Genomic DNA, 21,357 nt, shown 5'->3' on the forward strand with positions numbered 1-21,357 from the left:
CTATGTGTTTATTGCATTATTAGTCACTGTACGTCTGTGACACACAGATAATATCCCAGCACACAGCTGATATAACCATACTATTAGACATTAAATAGTGACTGAGTGAAGTTATTTCTATGTGTTTATTGCATTATTAGTCACTGTACGTCTGTGACACACAGATAATATCCCAGCACACAGCTGATATAACAATACTATTAGACATTAAATAGTGAGTCAGTGAAGTTATTTCTATGTGTTTATTGCATTATTAGTCACTGTACGTCTGTGACACACAGATAATATCCCAGCACACAGCTGATATAACAATACTATTAGACATTAAATAGTGAGTCAGTGAAGTTATTTCTATGTGTTTATTGCATTATTAGTCACTGTACGTCTGTGACACACAGATAATATCCCTGCACACAGCTGATATAACAATACTATTAGACATTAAATAGTGAGTGAGTGAAGTTCTGTGTGTTTATTGCATTATTAGTCACTGTACGTCTGTGACACACAGATAATATCCCGGCACACAGCTGATATAACAATACTATTAGACATTAAATAGTGAGTCAGTGACGTTAACTCTATGTGTTTATTGCATTATTAGTCACTGTACGTCTGTGACACACAGATAATATCCCAGCACACAGCTGATATAACAATACTATTAGACATTAAATAGTGAGTGAGTGAAGTTATTACTATGTGTTTATTGCATTATTAGTCACTGTACGTCTGTGACACACAGATAATATCCTGCACACAGCTGATATAACAATACTATTAGACATTAAATAGTGAGTCAGTGACGTTACCTCTATGTGTTTATTGCATTATTAGTCACTGTACGTCTGTGACACACAGATAATATCCTGCACACAGCTGATATAACAATACTATTAGACATTAAATAGTAAGTCAGTGACGTTATATCTATGTGTTTATTGCATTATTAGTCACTGTATGTCTGTGACACACAGATAATATCCCGGCACACAGCTGATATAACAATACTATTAGACAATGAAAGTATACGGTAAAGTTGTTTTCCTAGGAATAATTAGTCAGTTTATATTTATATGTCTCAAGCTGTTTACTGTCCCTTTAGTCAGATCTAGCTTTGTGCTATCTTGTTGTGAATCCTTGTTTAATGAAGATAACATTGTGACAAATCTAACAAGATATTAATTATCTAGAAATAATTGTTATTGTCTCTGCTGTTAATTAAAGGGATATAAAGGGGCATAAAGGGGCAAACATATTTTAATATGTTAGATCAGTTTATTATTGTACCACTGATTGTTTATAACTATGTATTTAACTTCTGCAAAGTCAGCTATAGAGCAGCAATGTAATACTGGGAGCTAGCTGAGCATATCTGGTGAGCCAATGACAAGAGGCACACGTGTGTAACCACCAGTTCGCTCTCAGTAGTACATACACTTGATAACGGAAGTGAAATTTAAATGACACATTCTATCTGAATCATGAAAGTGTCATTCCCTATCCCTTTAAGTATGATTTAAGCAACATAAAATGTGTGTGTATAAAACGTCTTGCTGGTGATTAATAATCTGGGTTGGTGTAGGTCGGGGGTTAATTTGATATTGTTTTATGTACTGTTAAAGGGACAGTAAAGGCAAAATTAAACTTAAATGGATTGGATAGAGCATGACATTTCAAACAACTTTCCAATTTACTTATATTATAATTTGTACTTAGTTCTCTTAGTATCCTTTGTTAAAGAGTAATCCTAGGTGAACTCAGGAGCGTGCATGTATCTTCAGACAGCAGAGTTCGCAAGAACATTTATAGCAATGTTATACATAGTTACAAACACTGCTGCACAGAGTGTCAAATATACGTGCACGCCCCTAAGCTCATATAATATCAGCCTCCTATGTTTATTCTTTAACAAAGGATACAAAAAGAACAAAGCAAATTAGATAATAGAAAGGAATTGGAAAGTTAGGTGAAATTGCTGCTCTATCTGAATTATCAGCGTTTAACTTTCACTGTCAGATTTTACTTCTGTATTTGATGATGTTTTCCTAATTTTTCTATGATATAATGTTTTTAATTATACAAAAAACACAAAATACTGGTCTGAATTACAATCACTTTTTATTTGCATAAAAAACATTGTATATCATTATATAGTAAACAGCAGCATTACATGATATATGCACACATGGTATAAATATACCTAACACTTGTGCTCTTGATACAAAGGGATTTATCAGACATATAATGTTCCCTTTATATATACAGTATGTGTTATTATCAGTTCTTGTGGCTTCTAACTAACATGAAAACATCTAACAGACATAATATCAAGTTACAGAACATGACACACATATTACATACCCAGTATACATGTAGGTTACAGTAGCCATTTAAATTAAACTGATTATGATCACATGACACACATATTACATACCCAGTATACATGTAGGTTATAGTAGCCATTTAAATTAAACTGATTATGATCACATGACACACATATTACATACCCAGTATACATGTAGGTTATAGTAGCCATTTAAATTAAACTGATTATGATCACATGACACACATATTACATACCCAGTATACATGTAGGTTATAGTAGCCATTTAAATTAAACTGATTATGATCACATGGCACACATATTACATACCCAGTATACATGTAGGTTATAGTAGCCATTTAAATTAAACTGATTATGATCACATGACACACATATTACATACCCAGTATACATGTAGGTTATAGTAGCTGTTTAAATTAAACTGATTATGGATCACATGACACACATATTACATACCCAGTATACATGTAGGTTATAGTAGCCGTTTAAATTAAACTGATTATGATCACGTATGTACCGGTTACTGATATTGTGTCTCATTAAATAAAATCAGTTTACCCTCAGTAATTCCTCTGGTATATAACATGTACAATGCTAAGCATCTATTGCTATAAGAAAAGGTTTATCCACATGATGTGCACATTAAATATATCCCCCAGATGTCAATCATTTGAGACTGATGTTCTTGTTTATTTAATTCTCTAACACTCTATTCATATAAAGACTCTTTATTCTGTAAATATAATGATTTCCTCCCCTATGTAAATCAAACGTACAACTCCTAAGACTGACATATTAATAAACAACACTGGGGGTGCTTTGGTGGTGAATGGTTGTGTAAACTGGTCAGTATGAGGACAGATCTGTATATTCCTGTGTGGTGTTTGGATTCTATCACATTGATATGAGAGAAACTGAGGTGCACATATATAGAGGAACAAAGGACAGCGGGATATCACTTCCAATCTGGGGCTTTTAAAACTGGGATTAAGAAAGTATTATTTACAATAACATATATTTTGATGCTTCTATTTAGAGAGTTTGTCCTCTTTAGGATAATTGTAAAGAGGTTTGTACACTGTGTATATAAAGTTTATTTGTGTGTAAATATTTGGCGTTTTTTGATACCCGATTTCAATAAAAACCTTTTTTCCACTTTCTAAACATGTGAAAGGTTTCTTCCCTTGTGAATCCTTTCATGTTTTCTCAGATTACTTATTTGTGTAAAACATTTTCCACAGTCTGTACATGTGAAAGGCTTTTCTCCTGTGTGATTCCTTTCATGAGTTTTCAGATGACCCATTTGTGTAAAACTTTTTCCACACTCTGTACATGTAAAAGGCTTTTCTCCTGTGTGAATTCTTTCATGACTTTTCAGATAATTTTTTTTTATAAAACTTTTTCCACACTCTGTACACGTAAAAGGCTTTTCTCCTGTGTGAATTCTTTCATGAGTTTTCAGATTTTTTTTTTCTGTAAAACATTTTCCACACTCTGTACATGTGAAAGACCTTTCTCCTGTGTGAATCCTTTCATGAGTTTTCAGATTACTCTTATGTGTAAAATATTTTCCACACTCTGTACATGTGAAAGGCTTTTCTCCTGTGTGAATTCTTTCATGACTTTTCAGATCACTTTTTTGTATAAAACTTGTTCCCCACTCTGTACACGTAAAAGGCTTTTCTCCTCTGTGACTCCTTTCATGAGTTTTCAGGCTAATCTTATGTGTAAAACATTTTCCACACTCTGTACATGTGAAAGGCTTTTCCCCTGTGTGAATCCTTTCATGCGTTTTCAAACTATATATTTGTGTAAAACATTTTCCACACTCTGTACATGTGAAAGGCTTTTCTCCTGTGTGAATCCTTTCATGAGCTTTCAGACTACTCTTATGTGTAAAACATTTTCCACACTCTGTACATGTGAAAGGCTTTTCCCCTGTGTGAATCCTTTCATGAGTTTTCAAACTATATATTTGTGTAAAACTTTTTCCACACTCTGTACATGTGAACGGGTTTTCTCCTGTGTGAATCTTTTTATGAATTTTCAGTTTACTCATTAGTGTAAAACATTTGCCGCACTCAGTACATGTGTGTTGTTTCTCACATTCTGTAGATTTGAAAGGTTTCTCCTTTGTATGAATCCTTTGGCTAGACTGTAGACTTTTCCCTTCTTTAATATATTTTGAAACCCCAGTAAATGTGTGTGGTTTATCATCTGGGATAATAATTTCATTAGATAAGGCATAAATGTTGTCCTCTTGTTTGATGACTAAATTACTCTCTGTACATAATGACTGCTGCCCAGTTCCTGCCAATTCACCATAGTCTTTTAATATCTTTTGTGATATTCGCAATGTTTGTGAATAGTCATTGGCATCTAAGATTTTTGGAGTTTGCTGTATCATTCTGATGCTTTCTGTAGTGAAGGAGGGATATACTATATTAAAGTGTTTGTCTCCATAAAAATAAATGGAATAAAGAAAAATAAGACTGTTTATTCATTATAATATAATCCATCTCAATAAAAAAAAAACATTTTTTATACTCAAAAATGCCTTCTGTTTTGTATTATTAAATGTATTTACCTGTAAATCACAAATTAAAAATGGATGACATAGAATGTAAACATTACTACATCAAAGTAAACTAAATTACTGAGTTGTGGGTGTACTGTTACACACATGGGAACAAGATAGGCATAAGTGCAGTTATGGTCTGTCTAAAAGGACAGAGGGGGAGTAGTATTTGTTACCCTCCTCCTCAGCTCAATGGATGTTGCTCCTTCTTTATAACGTCACTGACACAAATGTTCTTAAAGGGACAATAAACCCCACCATGTGACAGCTATCAGCCAATAACAGACTCATATTTTTATATAATATGTACTCCTGCATATGCTAAGTAGGAGTCAGAGCCTCAGGTCATTTAAAACTCAGTTTCTTATATGAAGTGAAATCTTTTATCTTTATCACAACAAAATACAGAACAATATTTTCTCATCATTACATAAAACACAACAGTGTGAGGCTGTTAATAAAGATTTATGTCAGGTTTTGTACATTACCATTTAGCAGAAGCTCTGTAAGTATGAAGTCTCTCTGGTTCCTCCTGTGATATCACTGAGTGTTACACAGATATTTATACTAATGTGGGAGTGTCACCTTTCTCTGTGTGACTCACATTTTTATATTCATTATAATATAATCCATCTCAATAAAAAAAAACATTTTTTATACTCAAAAATGCCTTCTGTTTTGTATTATTAAATGTATTTACCTGTAAATTACAAATTAAAAAAACAGAATTTATGCTTACCTGATAAATTACTTTCTCTTGCGGTGTATCCAGTCCACGGATTCATCCTTACTTGTGGGATATTCTCATTCCCTACAGGGAGTGGCAAAGAGAGCACACAGCAGAGCTGTCCATATAGCTCCCCCCCTAGCTCCACCCCCCAGTCATTCGACCAAAGGTTAGGAGAAAAGGAGAAACCATAGGGTGCAGTGGTGACTGTAGTTTAAATAAAACATTTTTAACCTGACTTAATTGCCAGGGCGGGCCGTGGACTGGATACACCACAAGAGAAAGTAATTTATCAGGTAAGCATAAATTCTGTTTTCTCTTGCAAGGTGTATCCAGTCCACGGATTCATCCTTACTTGTGGGATACCAATACCAAAGCTTTAGGACACGGATGAAGGGAGGGAACAAGACAGGTAACCTAAACGGAAGGCACCACTGCTTGCAAAACCTTTCTCCCAAAAATAGCCTCCGAAGAAGCAAAAGTATCGAATTTTTAAAATTTGGCAAAAGTATGCAGTGAAGACCAAGTCGCTGCCTTACAAATCTGTTCAACAGAAGCCTCATTCTTGAAAGCCCATGTGGAAGCCACAGCTCTGGTGGAATGAGCTGTAATTCGTTCAGGAGGCTGCTGCCCAGCAGTCTCATAAGCCAATCGGATGATGCTTTTCAGCCAGAAGGAAAGAGAGGTAGCAGTCGCTTTCTGACCTCTCCTCTTACCAGAATAGACAACAAACAAGGATGATGTTTGTCTGAAATCTTTAGTTGCTTGTAAATAGAATTTTAAGGCACGAACCACATCAAGATTGTGAAGCCGTTCCTTCTTTGAAGATGGATTAGGACACAGGGAAGGAACAATGATTTCCTGGTTAATATTCCTATTAGAAACAACTTTAGGAAGAAAACCAGGTTTGGTACGCAAAACTACCTTATCTGCATGGAACACCAGATAGGGTGAATTACACTGCAAAGCAGGAACTAGCTGACAAACCTTTCTCCAATCCTTCTTGGAGAAAAGACAATATCCTTGGAATCCTAATCTTACTCCACGAGTAACCCTTGGATTCACACCAACACAGATATTTCCGCCATATCTTATGATAAATTTTCCTGGTGACAGGCTTTCTGGCCTGGATCAGAGTATCTATAACTGATTCAGAGAAACCACGCTTAGATAGAATTAAGCGATCAATCTCCAAGCAGTCAGCCGCAGAGAAACTAGATTTGGATGCTTGAATGGACCCTGTATTAGAAGATCCTGCCTCGTTGGCAGTGTCCATGGTGGGACAGATGACATGTCCACTAGGTCTGCATACCAAGTCCTGCGTGGCCACGCAGGCGCTATCAGAATTACCGAAGCCTTCTCCTGTTTGATTCTGGCTACCAGACGAGGGAGAAGGGGAAACGGTGGAAAGACATAAGCCAGATTGAAGGACCAAGGCGCTACTAGAGCATCTATCAATGGCGCCTTGGGATCTCTGGACCTGAATCCGTAGAGAGGAAGTTTGGTGTTCTGACGGGACGCCATCAGATCCAATTCTGGAATGCCCCATAGCTGGGTCAGCTGAGCAAAAACCTCCGGGTGGAGTTCCCACTCCCCCGGGTGAAAAGTCTGACGACTCAGAAAATCCGCCTCCCAGTTGTCTACTCCTGGGATGTGAATTGCAGATAGATGGCAGGAGTGATCCTCCGCCCACCTGATTATTTTGGTTACTTCTTTCATCGCTAGGGAACTCTTTGTTCCCCCCTGATGATTGATGTACGCTACAGTCATGATGTTGTCCGACTGAAATCTGATGAATTTGGCCGCCGCTAGTTGAGGCCATGCCTGAAGCGTGTTGAATATCGCTCTCAGTTCCAAAATGTTTATCGGGAGAAGAGACTCTTCCCGAGACCATAGGCCCTGAGCTTTCAGGGAGTCCCAGACCGCACCCCAGCCTAACAGACTGGCGTCGGTTGTTACAATGATCCACTCCGGTCTGCGGAAGCACATTCCCTGAGACAGGTGATCCTGAGACAACCACCAGAGAAGAGAATCTCTGGTCTTCTGGTCCAGTTGTATTTGAGGAGAAAAATCTGCATAATCTCCATTCCATTGTTTGAGCATGCACAGTTGCAGTGGTCTGAGATGTATTCGAGCAAAAGGGACTACATCCATTGCCGCTACCATCAATCCGATTACCTCCATGCACTGAGCTACAGATGGCCGAGGAATGGAATGAAGAACTCGGCAAGTAGTTAAAAGCTTTAACTTTCTGACCTCCGTCAGAAATATTTTCATTTCTACCGAGTCTATTAATGTTCCCAGAAAGGGAACCCTTGTGAGCGGGGACAGAGAACTTTTTTCGATGTTCACCTTCCACCCGTGAGACCTTAGAAAGGTCAGAACAATCTCCGTATGAGCCTTGGCTCTGGGAAAAAGACTATGCCTGTATTAAGATGTCGTCCAGATAAGGTGCTACTGCAATGCCCCGCGGTCTTAGACCCGCCAGAAGGGACCCTAGCACTTTTGTGAAAATTCTGGGAGCGGTGGCCAACCCGAAGGGAAGGGCAACGAACTGGTAATGCTTGTCCAGAAAGGCGAACCTTAGGAACTGATGATGATCTTTGTGGATAGGAATATGTAGTTACGCATCCTTTAGATCCACGGTAGTCATATATTGACCTTCCTGGATCATAGGTAAGATTGTTCGAATGGTCTCCATCTTGAATGATGGAACTCTGAGGAATTTGTTTAGAATTTTTAGATCCAGGATTGGCCTGAAAGTTCCTTCCTTTTTGGGAACCACACACAGGTTTGAGTAAAAACCCAGTCCTTGTTCTGTAATTGGGACTGGATATATCACTCCCATCTTGAGTAGATCTTCTACACAGCGTAAGAACACCTCTTTCTTTGTCTGGTCTGAAGACAGACGAGAAATGTGGAACCTTCCCCTTGGAGGGGAGTCCTTGAATTCTAGAAGATATCCCTAAGTAACGATCTCTAATGCCCAGGGATTGGGAACATCTCTCGCCTAGGCCTGAGCGAAGAGAGAGAGTCTGCCCCCTACCAGATCCGGTCCCGGATCGGGGGCTACCCCTTCATGCTGTCTTAGTAGCAGCTGCAGGCTTCTTGGCCTGTTTACCCTTGTTCCAGCCCTGCAAAGGCTTCCAGGTTGCCTTGGGCTGTGAAGCGTTACCCTCTTGCTTTGCGGTTGCAGAGGTTGAAGCAACATAATTTATGTAAGAACTTACCTGATAAATTCATTTCTTTCATATTAGCAAGAGTCCATGAGCTAGTGACGTATGGGATATACATTCCTACCAGGAGGGGCAAAGTTTCCCAAACCTCAAAATGCCTATAAATACACCCCTCACCACACCCACAAATCAGTTTAACGAATAGCCAAGAAGTGGGGTGATAAGAAAAAAGTGCGAAAGCATAAAAAATAAGGAATTGGAATAATTGTGCTTTATACAAAAAAATCATAACCACCACAAAAAAGGGTGGGCCTCATGGACTCTTGCTAATATGAAAGAAATGAATTTATCAGGTAAGTTCTTACATAAATTATGTTTTCTTTCATGTAATTAGCAAGAGTCCATGAGCTAGTGACGTATGGGATAATGACTACCCAAGATGTGGATCTTTCCACGCAAGAGTCACTAGAGAGGGAGGGATAAAATAAAGACAGCCAATTCCTGCTGAAAATAATCCACACCCAAAATAAAGTTTAAATGAAAACATAAGCAGAAGATTCAAACTGAAACAGCTGCCTGAAGTACTTTTCTACCAAAAACTGCTTCAGAAGAAGAAAACATATCAAAATGGTAGAATTTAGTAAAAGTATGCAAAGAAGACCAAGTTGCTGCTTTGCAAATTTGATCAACCGAAGCTTCATTCCTAAACGCCCAGGAAGTAGAAACTGACCTAGTAGAATGAGCTGTAATCCTCTGAGGCGGAGTTATACCCGACTCAACATAGGCATGATGAATTAAAGATTTCAACCAAGATGCCAAAGAAATGGCAGAAGCTTTCTGGCCTTTTCTAGAACCGGAAAAGATGACAAATAGACTAGAAGTCTTTCGGAAAGTCTTAGTAGCTTCAACATAATATTTCAAAGCTCTAACAACATCCAAAGAATGCAAAGATTTCTCCTTAGAATTCTTAGGATTAGGGCATAATGAAGGAACTACAATTTCTCTACTAATGTTGTTGGAATTCACAACCTTAGGTAAAAATTCAAAAGAAGTTCGCAACAATGCCTTATCCTGATGAAAAATCAGAAAAGGAGACTCACAAGAAAGAGCAGACAATTCAGAGACTCTTCTGGCAGAAGAGATGGCCAAAAGGAACAAAACTTTCCAAGAAAGTAATTTAATGTCCAATGAATGCACAGGTTCAAACGGAGGAGCTTGAAGAGCCCCCAGAACCAAATTCAAACTCCAAGGAGGAGAAATTGACTTAATGACAGGTTTAATACGAACCAAGGCTTGTACAAAACAATAAATATCAGGAAGATTAGCAATCTTTCTCTGAAAAAGAACAGAAAGAGCAGAGATTTGACCTTTCAAGGAACTTGCGGACAAACCTTTATCTAAACCATCCTGAAGAAACTGTAAAATTCTCGGAATTCTAAAAGAATGCCAGGAAAAATGATGAGAAAGACACCAAGAAATATAAGTCTTCCAGACTCTATAATATATCTCTCTAGATACGGATTTACGAGCCTGTAACATAGTATTAATCACAGAGTCAGAGAAACCTCTTTGACTAAGAATCAAGCATTCAATCTCCATACCTTTAAATTTAAGGATTTGAGATCCTGATGGAAAAAAGGACCTTGCGACAGAAGGTCTGGTCTTAACGGAAGAGTCCACGGTTGGCAAGAGGCCATCCGGACAAGATCCGCATACCAAAACCTGTGAGGCCATGCTGTAGCTACCAGCAGAACAAACGAGCATTCCTTCAGAATCTTGGAGATTACTCTTGGAAGAAGAACTAGAGGCGGACAGATATAGGGAGGATGATACTTCCAAGGAAGTGATAATGCATCCACTGCCTCCGCCTGAGGATCCCGGGATCTGGACAGATACCTGGGAAGTTTCTTGTTTAGATGAGAAGCCATCAGATCTATTTCTGGAAGTTCCCACATTTGAACAATCTGAAGAAATACCTCTGGGTGAAGAGACCATTCGCCCGGATGCAACGTTTGGCGACTGAGATAATCCGCTTCCCAATTGTCTATTCCTGGAATATGAACCGCAGAGATTAGACAGGAGCTGGATTCCGCCCAAACCAGAATTCGAGATACTTCTTTCATAGCCAGAGGACTGTGAGTCCCTCCTTGATGATTGATGTATGCCACAGTTGTGACATTGTCTGTCTGAAAACAAATGAACGATTCTCTCTTCAGAAGAGGCCAAGACTGAAGAGCTCTGAAAATTGCACGGAGTTCCAAAATATTGATCGGTAATCTCACCTCCTGAGATTCCCAAACCCCTTGTGCTGTCAGAGACCCCCACACAGCTCCCCAACCTGTAAGACTTGCATCTGTTGAAATTACAGTCCAGGTCGGAAGAACAAAAGAAGCCCCCTGAACTAAACGATGGTGATCTGTCCACCACGTCAGAGAGTGTCGTACAATCGGTTTTAAAGATATTAATTGAGATATCTTTGTGTAATCCCTGCACCACTGGTTCAGCATACAGAGCTGAAGAGGCCGCATGTGAAAACGAGCAAAGGGGATCGCGTCCGATGCCGCAGTCATAAGACCTAGAATTTCCATGCATAAGGCTACCGAAGGGAAAGATTGTGACTGAAGGTTTCGACAAGCTGATATCAACTTTAGATGTCTCATGTCTATCAAAGATAGAGTCATGGATACTGAATCTATCTGAAAACCTAAAAAGGTTACCTAAGTCTGAGGAATCAATGAACTTTTTGGTAAATTGATCCTCCAACCATGATGTTGAAGAAACAACACAAGTCGATTCGAATGAGATTCTGCTAAATATGAAGACTGAGCAAGTACCAAGATATCGTCCAAATAAGGAATACCACAATACCCTGTTCTCTGATTACAGACAGAAGGGCACCGAGAACCTTCGTAAAAAATTCTTGGAGCTGTAGCTAGGCCAAACGGCAGAGCCACAAACTGGTAATGCTTATCTAGGAAAGAGAATCTCAGAAACTGATAGTGATCTGGATGAATCGGAATATGCAGATATGCATCCTGTAAATCTATAGTAGACATATAATGCCCTTGTTGAACAAAAGGCAGGATAGTCCTTACAGTTACCATTTTGAATGTTGGTATCCTTACATAACGATTCAATATTTTTAGATCCAGAACTGGTCTGAAGGAATTTTCCTTCTTTGGTACAATGAAGAGATTTGAATAAAACCCCAGTCCCTGTTCCAGAACTGGAACTGGCAAAATTACTCCAGTCAACTCTAGATCTGAAACACATTTCAGAAATGCTTGAGCCTTCGCTGGGTTTACTGGGACACGGGAAAGAAAAAATCTCTTTGCAGGAGGCCTTATCTTGAAGCCAATTCTGTACCCTTCTGAAACAATGTTCTGAATCCAAAGATTGTGAACGGAATTGATCCAAATTTCTTAGAAAAAACGTAATCTGCCCCCTACCAGCTGAGCTGGAATGAGGGCCGCACCTTCATGTGGACTTAGGAGCTGGCTTTGATTTTCTAAAAGGCTTGGATTTATTCCAGACTGGAGATGGTTTCCAAACTGATACCGCTCCTGAGGATGAAGGATCAGGTTTTTGTTCCTTGTTGTGACAAAAGGAATGAAAACGATCATTACCCTGGAAAGAAAGGGAAAGCAGAGTAGACTTAGAAGACATAACAGCATTCCAAGTCTTAAGCCATAAAGCTCTTCTAGCTAAAATAGCTAGAGACATATACCTGACAACAACTCTAATGATATCAAAGATGGCATTACAAATAAAATTATTAGCATGTTGAAGAATAAAAATGCTATGAGAATTATGATCTGTTACTTGTTGCGCTAAAGCTTCTAACCAAAAGATGAAGCTGCAGCAACATCCGCTAAAGATATAGCAGGTCTAAGAAGATTACCTGAACACAAGTAAGCTTTTCTTAGAAAGGATTCAATTTTCCTATCTAAAGGATCCTTAAGGAAGTACCATCTGCCGTAGGAATAGTACGCATAACAAGAGTAGAGACAGCCCCATCAACTTTAGGGATTTTGTCCCAAAACTCTAATCTGTCAGATGGCACAGGATATAATTGCTTAAAACGTTTAGAAGGAGTAAATGAATTACCCAAATTATTCCATTCCCTGGAAATTACTTCAGAAATAGCACTAGGGACAGGAAAAACCTCTGGAATAACTACAGGAGATTTAAAAACCTTATCTAAACGTTTAGATTTAGTATCAAGAGGACCAGAATCCTCAATTTCTAATGCAATTAGGACTTCTTTAAGTAAAGAACGAATAAATTTCATTTTAAATAAATATGAAGATTTATCAGCATCAACCTCTGAGACAGAATCCTCAACCAGAAGAACCATTATCAGAATCAGAATGATGATGTTCATTTAAAAATTCATCTGAAAAATGAGAAGTTTTAAAAGACTTTTTTCATTTACTAGAAGGAGGAATAACAGACATAGCCTTCTTAATGGATTTAAAAACAAAATCTCTTATGTTATCAGGAACACTCTGAGTATTAGATGTTGACAGAACAGCAACAGGTAATGTAACAGTACTTAAAGGAAATATTATCTGCATAAACAGTTTGTCATGACAAAACAGTACAAACAACAGCTGGAGGAACAGATACCATAAGTTTACAGTAGATACACTTAGCTTTGGTAGCTCCAGCCCCAGGCAGGGATATTCCAGAAGTATCTTCTGACTCAGCTTCAACGTGGGACATCTTGCAATATGTAATAGAAAAAACAACATATAAAGCAAAATTGATCAAATTCCTTAAATGACAGTTTCAGGAATGGGAAAAAAATGCCAGTGAATAAGCTTCTAGCAACCAGAAGCAAAAAATCAATGAGACTTAAATAATGTGGAGACAAAAGTGACGCCCATATTTTTTCGCGCCAAAAAAGACGCCCACATTATTTGGCGCCTAAATGCTTTTGGCGCCAAAAATGACGCCACATCCGGAACGCCGACACTTTTGGCGCAAAAGAACGTCAAAAATGACGCAACTTCCGGCGACACGTATGACGCCGGAAACAGAAAATAATTTTTGCGCCAAAAAAGTCCGCGCCAAGAATGACGCAATAAAATGAAGCATTTTCAGCCCCCGCGAGCCTAACAGCCCACAGGGAAAGTCAAATTTTTAAGGTAAGAAAAAAATGAATTATTCATATGCATTATCCCAAATATGAAACTGACTGTCTGAAATAAGGAATGTTGAACATCCTGAGTCAAGGCAAATAAATGTTTGAATACATATATTTAGAACTTTATATAAAAAGTGCCCAACCATAGCTTAGAGTGTCACAGAAAATAAGACTTACTTACCCCAGGACACTCATCTACATGTAGTAGAAAGCCAAACCAGTACTAAAACGAGAATCAGTAGAGGAAATGGTATATATAAGAGTATATCGTCGATCTGAAAAGGGAGGTAAGAGATGAATCTCTACGACCGATAACAGAGAACCTATGAAATAGACCCCGTAGAAGGAGATCACTGCATTCAAATAGGCAATACTCTCCTCACATCCCTCTGACATTCACTGCACGCTGAGAGGAAAACCGGGCTCCAACCTGCTGCGGAGCGCATATCAACGTAGAATCTAGCACAAACTTACTTCACCACCTCCATAGGAGGCAAAGTTTGTAAAACTGATTTGTGGGTGTGGTGAGGGGTGTATTTATAGGCATTTTGAGGTTTGGGAAACTTTGCCCCTCCTGGTAGGAATGTATATCCCATACGTCACTAGCTCATGGACTCTTGCTAATTACATGAAAGAAATTTTAATTTGGACGACACGTCGGCCGACCATGACTTGAGCCAAAGCGCTCTGCGCGCCATAATGGCGAAACCAGAATTTTTGTCCCCTAACTTAGCTAATTGCAAAGCGGCATCTGTGATAAAAGAATTAGCCAGTTTTAGAGCATTAATTCTATCCATGACTTCGTCATATGAAGTCTCCCTCTGGAGCGACTCCTCCAGAGCCTCAAACCAAAAAGCCGCTGCAGTAGTTACAGGAATAATGCAGGCAATCGGTTGGAGAAGGAAACCTTGTTGAACAAATATTTTCTTTAGTAAACCTTCTAACTTTTTATCCATAGGATCTTTAAAAGCACAACTGTCTTCAATTGGGATGGTTGTGCGCTTGGCTAGTGTCGAAACTGCCTCCTCTACCTTAGGGACCGTCTGCCACACGTCCCGCCTGGGATCAGTTACGGGGAACATTTTCTTAAAGATAGGGGGGGGGGGGACAAAAGGTACACCTGGTCTCTCCCATTCCCTAGCAACAATATCCGCCACCCTCTTAGGGATCGGAAACGCATCAGTGTATACAGGGACTTCTAGATATTTGTCCATTTTACACAATTTCTCTAGGACCACCATAGGGTCAAAATCATCCAGAGTTGATAAAACCTCCCTAAGCAGTACGCGGAGGTGTTCCAATTTAAATTTAAACGCTAGTGAATCTGATTCTGCCCACTGAGAAACCTTTCCTGAGTCAGAAATTTCTCCCTCCGACATCACCTCCCTCGCCCCTACTTCAGAGTGTTGTGAGGGTACATCAGATAAACCTCCCAAAGCTTCTGACTGCTCCTCATCTGTTCTTAAAACAGAGCTATCGTGCTTTTTAGGGAAAACTGGCAGTTTGGATAGAAAGGCCGCAAGGGAATTATCCATGACTGTCGCTAGTTGTTGCAATGTAATAGGTGCCAATGCACTAGAGGTACTAGGTATCGCTTGAGCAGGTGTAACTGGTGATGACACATGGGGAGAGGAAGGCGGACTATCCTCATTACCTTCAGTCAAAGAATCATCTAGGGCTATATTTTTAATTGACACAATATGATCTTTAAAGTGTATAGACACATTAGTGCACTTGGGACAAATTTTGAGTGGGGGTTCCACCATGGCTTCTGAACACATAGAACAAGGCCTTTCCTTAGTGTCAGACATGTTTAACAGATTAGTATTATACACAAGCAGGCTTGGAAAACACTTTAATCAATAAAAAACACAAATTGAAATAAACGGTACTGTGCCTTTAAGAAATAAAAAGCGCACACAATTTTACAAAACGGTGAAAAATGAACTAAATCTCTTGAAATTTTCACAGTATGTCCCTAATGCTTCGATATGATTGCACAACAAGTTTTAGCCTGATTAACCCTTTAATGCCCAAACCGGAGCAGTCTAAAGTCTACAACCGGTTATTAAACTACAGCACCTTGCCACAGCAGCCTGCTGTAGCCCTACCTGCCCTTAGGGATTAGTTTTGGGGAAAGCAAGCCTCTTGAAGTTCTCAAACAGTCTCTGGGCCCTCCATGTGAAGCAGCATGAACAATCTGTCAGAATTAACTGCGCAACTGAGGCGCGAAATTAGGCCCCTCCCACTCCACAGTTGTGAGGCCTTCAGAATCCCAAAATAGGTGACTAAAATAATGCCATGTGGAAGAAAACCCCGTAATAAACACACCAAAAGTGTTTAAAAGTGTCTAAAATGAGTATTTAGTTAAATAAAATAATTGATTGCCCTGCAACAGTGTCAACCAGCCCATTGAGCCCTCTTAAATAAGCCTTTAGTTCTATACTGAGTCTCAGAAACATGGCTTACCCTTCCCACATGGGGATTCTTGTCAGTCTTCTAGCATTACCTTGTCTTGACTAGAAAAAAGATGACTGAAACATACCTCAATGCAGTTAAGCCTGCAAACTGTTCCCCCCAACTGAAGTTTTCTGGTACTCCTCAGTCCTGTGTGGGAACAGCAATGGATTTTAGTTACAACATGCTAAAATCATTGTAAATAGTACAAACCGGTACCATTTAAAAATAACAAACTTTTGATTGAAGATATAAAACTACAAATCTAACACCACATTCACTTTACCCTCCCGTAGAGAGGCCCTGCTGCCAGAGCCGGCAAAGAGAATGACTGGGGGGTGGAGCTAGGGGGGGAGCTATATGGACAGCTCTGCTGTGTCCTCTCTTTGCCACTTACTGTAGGGAATGAGAATATCCCACAAGTAAGGATGAATCCGTGGACTGGATACACCTTGCAAGAGAAAAGGATGACATAGAATGTAAACATTACTACATCAAAGTAAACTAAATTACTGAGTTGTGGGTGTTACACACATGGAAACAAGATAGGCATAAGTGCAGTTATGGGTGTTCCATGAGCGAGTTGCAGGTTATGCAGGTGTTTTGAGTAATGAACAATGTCAGGGGGTGAGGTTATGCAGTTGTTGGACATGGTCTGTCTAAAAGGACAGAGGGGGGAGTAGTATTTGTTACCCTCCTCCTCAGCTCAATGGATGTTGCTCCTTCTTTATAATTGTCACTGACACAAATGTTCTTAAAGGGACAATAAACCCCAGAAAATTATTTCATGATTGAAGTAGAGAATACTATTCTAAACAACATTCCAATTTACTTCTATTATCTAATTTGCTTCAGTCTTTAGATATCCTTTGTTGAAGAAATTGCAATGCACATGGGTGAGCCAATCACATGAGGCATCTATGTGCAGCAACCAATCAGCAGCTACTGAGCCTATCTAGATATGCTTTTCAGAAAAGTATAAAATTGCATGCTCCTTCTAAATCATGAAAGAAAAAAAAATGTGTTTCGTGTCCCTTTAAAGATGCAGATATAAATATAATAGCTTATATTTGTTTAATGAGTGATTTATTCTTTTTCCCAGTAATTAAAGTCAGCATAATATCTATTTTACTCACCTAACACATCTGAGTTCATGCTGATAACAGGCACTAATGTCTGTGCTCAGGAAGAAGGTTCCCTTATTCACTCCAGTTACATCAATACCTGATATCTCTCAGTGCTCTGGCTGTGTCTGTAAAAAGTATATTAAATGGTTTAGAGAGATAATAATAAATAATGGTTCTGATTAACTGTACATATGGTATCATTAAAGGCACACATAACAATTCATGTGATACAGATCAGCTGTTTAGGTTATTACACATGTGCTATTGATTCAGCACAAGCATTTAGTACAGTTAGCTCTGTGAGTGTTATAATTGTCCCTTAAATATGAATCTTCCCAGATCTATACAACATAATGGTAGAAAATTTATTTAAGTGGGGCCATATCACAACTTTACAAATATATTATAATCTTTGTTTTCTATCATTTATATGAAACAATATTTTCTCCTGAAAGAAATGTTAAAAATCAGTTGTTTAAATATAAGTTAAATTGGATACTGCAGTATTGGTATTGTACTTCCTACTAATTCTCACTGTCAGACATTTTGTCATGTGCTCCACCCCCAGTCCTTTAACTTATCTGGGTCAATGCTGAGTTGCCTTAAATCACACGGCAAGATAGGCACTAAAATGTTCATTTCAATTGTTATCTTAGATAGAGTTAGGAACAGAAAGATGTTTTAGTTTGCAAGGAGTGATAATATGAGATGTTCTTTTGGCAAATTCAGTCCATTTAAAAGAACATAATATATAGAATTACAAAACCATAGATGCATAATAAAAATACAATGCAATAAACTTACTATGACTTTAAAAAGAGCAGTAGATTGTTTTCTGATAAATGTAGTTCTGCACCTGTACCATGTGACAGCTATCAGCCAATAACAGACTCATATTTTTATATAATGTGATCTCCTGCATATACTAAGTAGGAGTCAGAGCCTCAGGTCATTTAAAACTCAGTTTCTTATATGAAGGGAAATATTATATCTTTATCATAACAAAATACAGAACAATATTTTCTCATCATTATATAAAACACAACAGCGTGAGGCTGTTAATAAAGATTTATGTCAGGTTTTGCACATTACCGTTTAGCAGAAGCTCTGTAAGTATGAAGTCTCTCTGGTTCCTCCTGTGATATCACTGAGTGTTACACAGATATTTATACTAATGTGGGAGGGTCACCTTTCTCTGTGTGACTCACATGAGTACAACTTGTCAGTTAGGAGACAATGAGAGGGTCACACCTGGACTTTTGTTCTCATATAGATGTCTATTGTCCCCTCTGGTGTCACATGAATACAGAGTCCCTGCCTCCCCCTCAGGGTGTGATTATCATATGGATAAGTAAGGAGGAAACAAACAGTTTATTTAAAGGTGAGAGATTTTTCTGTTGTTTCCTAAAATATATTAAGATACAGCATTATATTATGTGTTTATTGATGGAAATTGTTATTTTAACAGAACTTAGTTGCAAACAAATGTATAATATTAACATGTTATTAGATACATATGAGATACAATGCTGAGTAGTTTAATACTAATAATTTGATACTTTTATTATTTGTTTACCAACTGTATTATCTCATGTTTGAGCTAGTTTGAGAGGGTAAGAAGCAGTGATCTTATGATAATTTAAGGGTCAGTCTAGTCCAAAATAAACTTTCATGATGATGATACTTTGTTCTCTTGGAATTCTTAGTTAAAAGCTAAACCTAGGAGGTTCATATGCTAATTTCTAAGCCTTTGAAGGCTGCCACTTCTCTCAGGGCATTTTGACAGTTTTTTACCACTAGGGGGAGTTAGTTCATGTTTGTCATATAGATAACACTCGCCTAGATTTAGAGTTCTGCGTTAGCCGTCAAAAGCAGCATTAAGGGGTCCTAATGCTGGTTTTTACCACCCGCTGGTATTTAGAGTCAGTCAGGAAAGGGTCTAACGCTCACTTTCCAACCGCGACTTTTCCATACCGCAGATCCCCCTACGCCAATTGCGTATCCTATCTTTTCAATGGGATCTTTCTAACGCTGGTATTTAGAGTCTTGGCTGAAGTGAGCGTTAGAAATCTAATGACAAGACTCCAGCCGCAGAGAAAAGCCAGGAGTTAAGAGCTTTCTGGGCTAACGCCGGTTCATAAAGCTCTTAACTACTGTGCTCTAAAGTACACTAATACCCATAAACTACCTATGTACCCCTAAACCGAGGCCCCCCCAAATCGCCACCACTCTATTACATTTTCTTAACCCCTAATCTTCTGACCGCACATCGCCGCCACTTACATTATCCCTATGTACCCCTAATCTGCTGCCCCTAACACCGCCGACCCCTATATTATATTTATTACCCCCTAATCTGCCCCCCCCAACGTCGCCACTACCTACCTACAATTATTAACCCCTAATCTGCTGAACGGACCTCACCGCTACTCTAATAAATGTATTAACCCCTAAAGCTAAGTCTAACCCTAACACTAACACCCCCCTAAGTTAAATATAATTTAAATCTAACAAAATAAAATAAATCTTATTAAATAAATTATTCCTATTTAAAGCTAAATACTTACCTGTAAAATAAACCCTAATATAGCTACAATATAAATAATAATTATATTGTAGCTATTTTAGGATTAATATTTATTTTACATGCAACTTTGTATTTATTTTAACAAGGTACAATAGCTATTAAATAGTTGATAACTATTTAATAGTTACCTAGTTAAAATAATTACAAAATTACCTGTAAAATAAATCCTAACCTAAGTTACAATTAAACCTAACACTACACTATCAATAAATAAATTTAATAAAATATCTACAATTATCTACAATTATATCAACTAAACTAAATTACAAAAACAAACAAACACTAAATTACAAAAAAAAAAAAAATTACAAAAAATAAAAAAGATTACAAGAATTTTAAACTAATTACACCTACTCTAAGCCCCCTACAAAAATAACAAAGCCCCCCAAAATAAAAAAATGCCCTACCCTATTCTAAAATAAAAATTGTAAAGCTCTTTTACCTTACCAGCCCTTAAAAGGGCCTTTTGCGGGGCATGCCCCAAATAATTCTGCTCTTTTGCCTGTTAAAAAAAAACATACAATACCCCCCCCAACATTACAACCCACCACCCACATACCACTAATCTAACCCAAACCCCCCTTAAATAAACCTAACACTAAGCCCCTGAAGATCTCCCTACCTTGTCTTCACCACGCCGGGTATCACCGATCCGTCCAGAAGAGGGTCCGAAGTCTTCATCCTATCTGGCAAGAAGAGCTCCTCCAGAGGGTCCAAAGTCTTCATCCTATCCGGGCAGAATAGGACATTCGGACCGGCAGACATCTTCATCCAGGCGGCATCTTCTATCTTCTTCCATCCGGCGCGGAGCGGGACCATCTTCAAGCAGCCGACGCGGAGCCATCCTTCTTCACCGACGGACTAACGACGAATGAAGGTTCCTTTAAGGGACGTCATCCAAGATGGCGTCCCTCGAATTCCGATTGGCTGATAGAATTCTATCAGCCAAATGGAATTAAGGTAAGAAAAATCTGATTGGCTGATTGAATCAGCCAATCAGATTCAAGTTCAATCCGATTGGCTGATTGGATCAGCCAATCAGATTGAGCTCGCATTCTATTGGCTGATCGGAACAGCCAATAGAATGCGAGCTCAATCTGATTGGCTGATTGGATCAGCCAATCAGATTGAACTTGAATCTGATTGGCTGATTCAATCAGCCAATCAGATTTTTCTTACCTTAATTCCATTTGGCTGATAGAATCCTAT

At 38.6% G+C, this 21,357-nt stretch overlaps 1 protein-coding gene across 1 annotated transcript in view; it reads right to left on the bottom strand.

Moving 5' to 3' along the window:
• Positions 1-2,104: 2,104 nt before the first annotated feature.
• Positions 2,105-21,357, bottom strand: part of LOC128659789 (gastrula zinc finger protein XlCGF26.1-like) — a gene marked incomplete at its 5' end in the record, with an annotated part of 165,254 nt that continues 146,001 nt past the window's right edge. The window contains one exon of the mRNA XM_053713360.1: positions 2,105-4,388. Within this exon, the coding sequence (XP_053569335.1) occupies positions 3,507-4,388 (882 nt within the window). The remainder of the gene's footprint in view (positions 4,389-21,357) is intronic.

This window comes from Bombina bombina, chromosome 5, assembly GCF_027579735.1.
Source record: "Bombina bombina isolate aBomBom1 chromosome 5, aBomBom1.pri, whole genome shotgun sequence".
In the NCBI taxonomy this organism is placed as follows: Eukaryota; Metazoa; Chordata; class Amphibia; order Anura; family Bombinatoridae; genus Bombina; species Bombina bombina.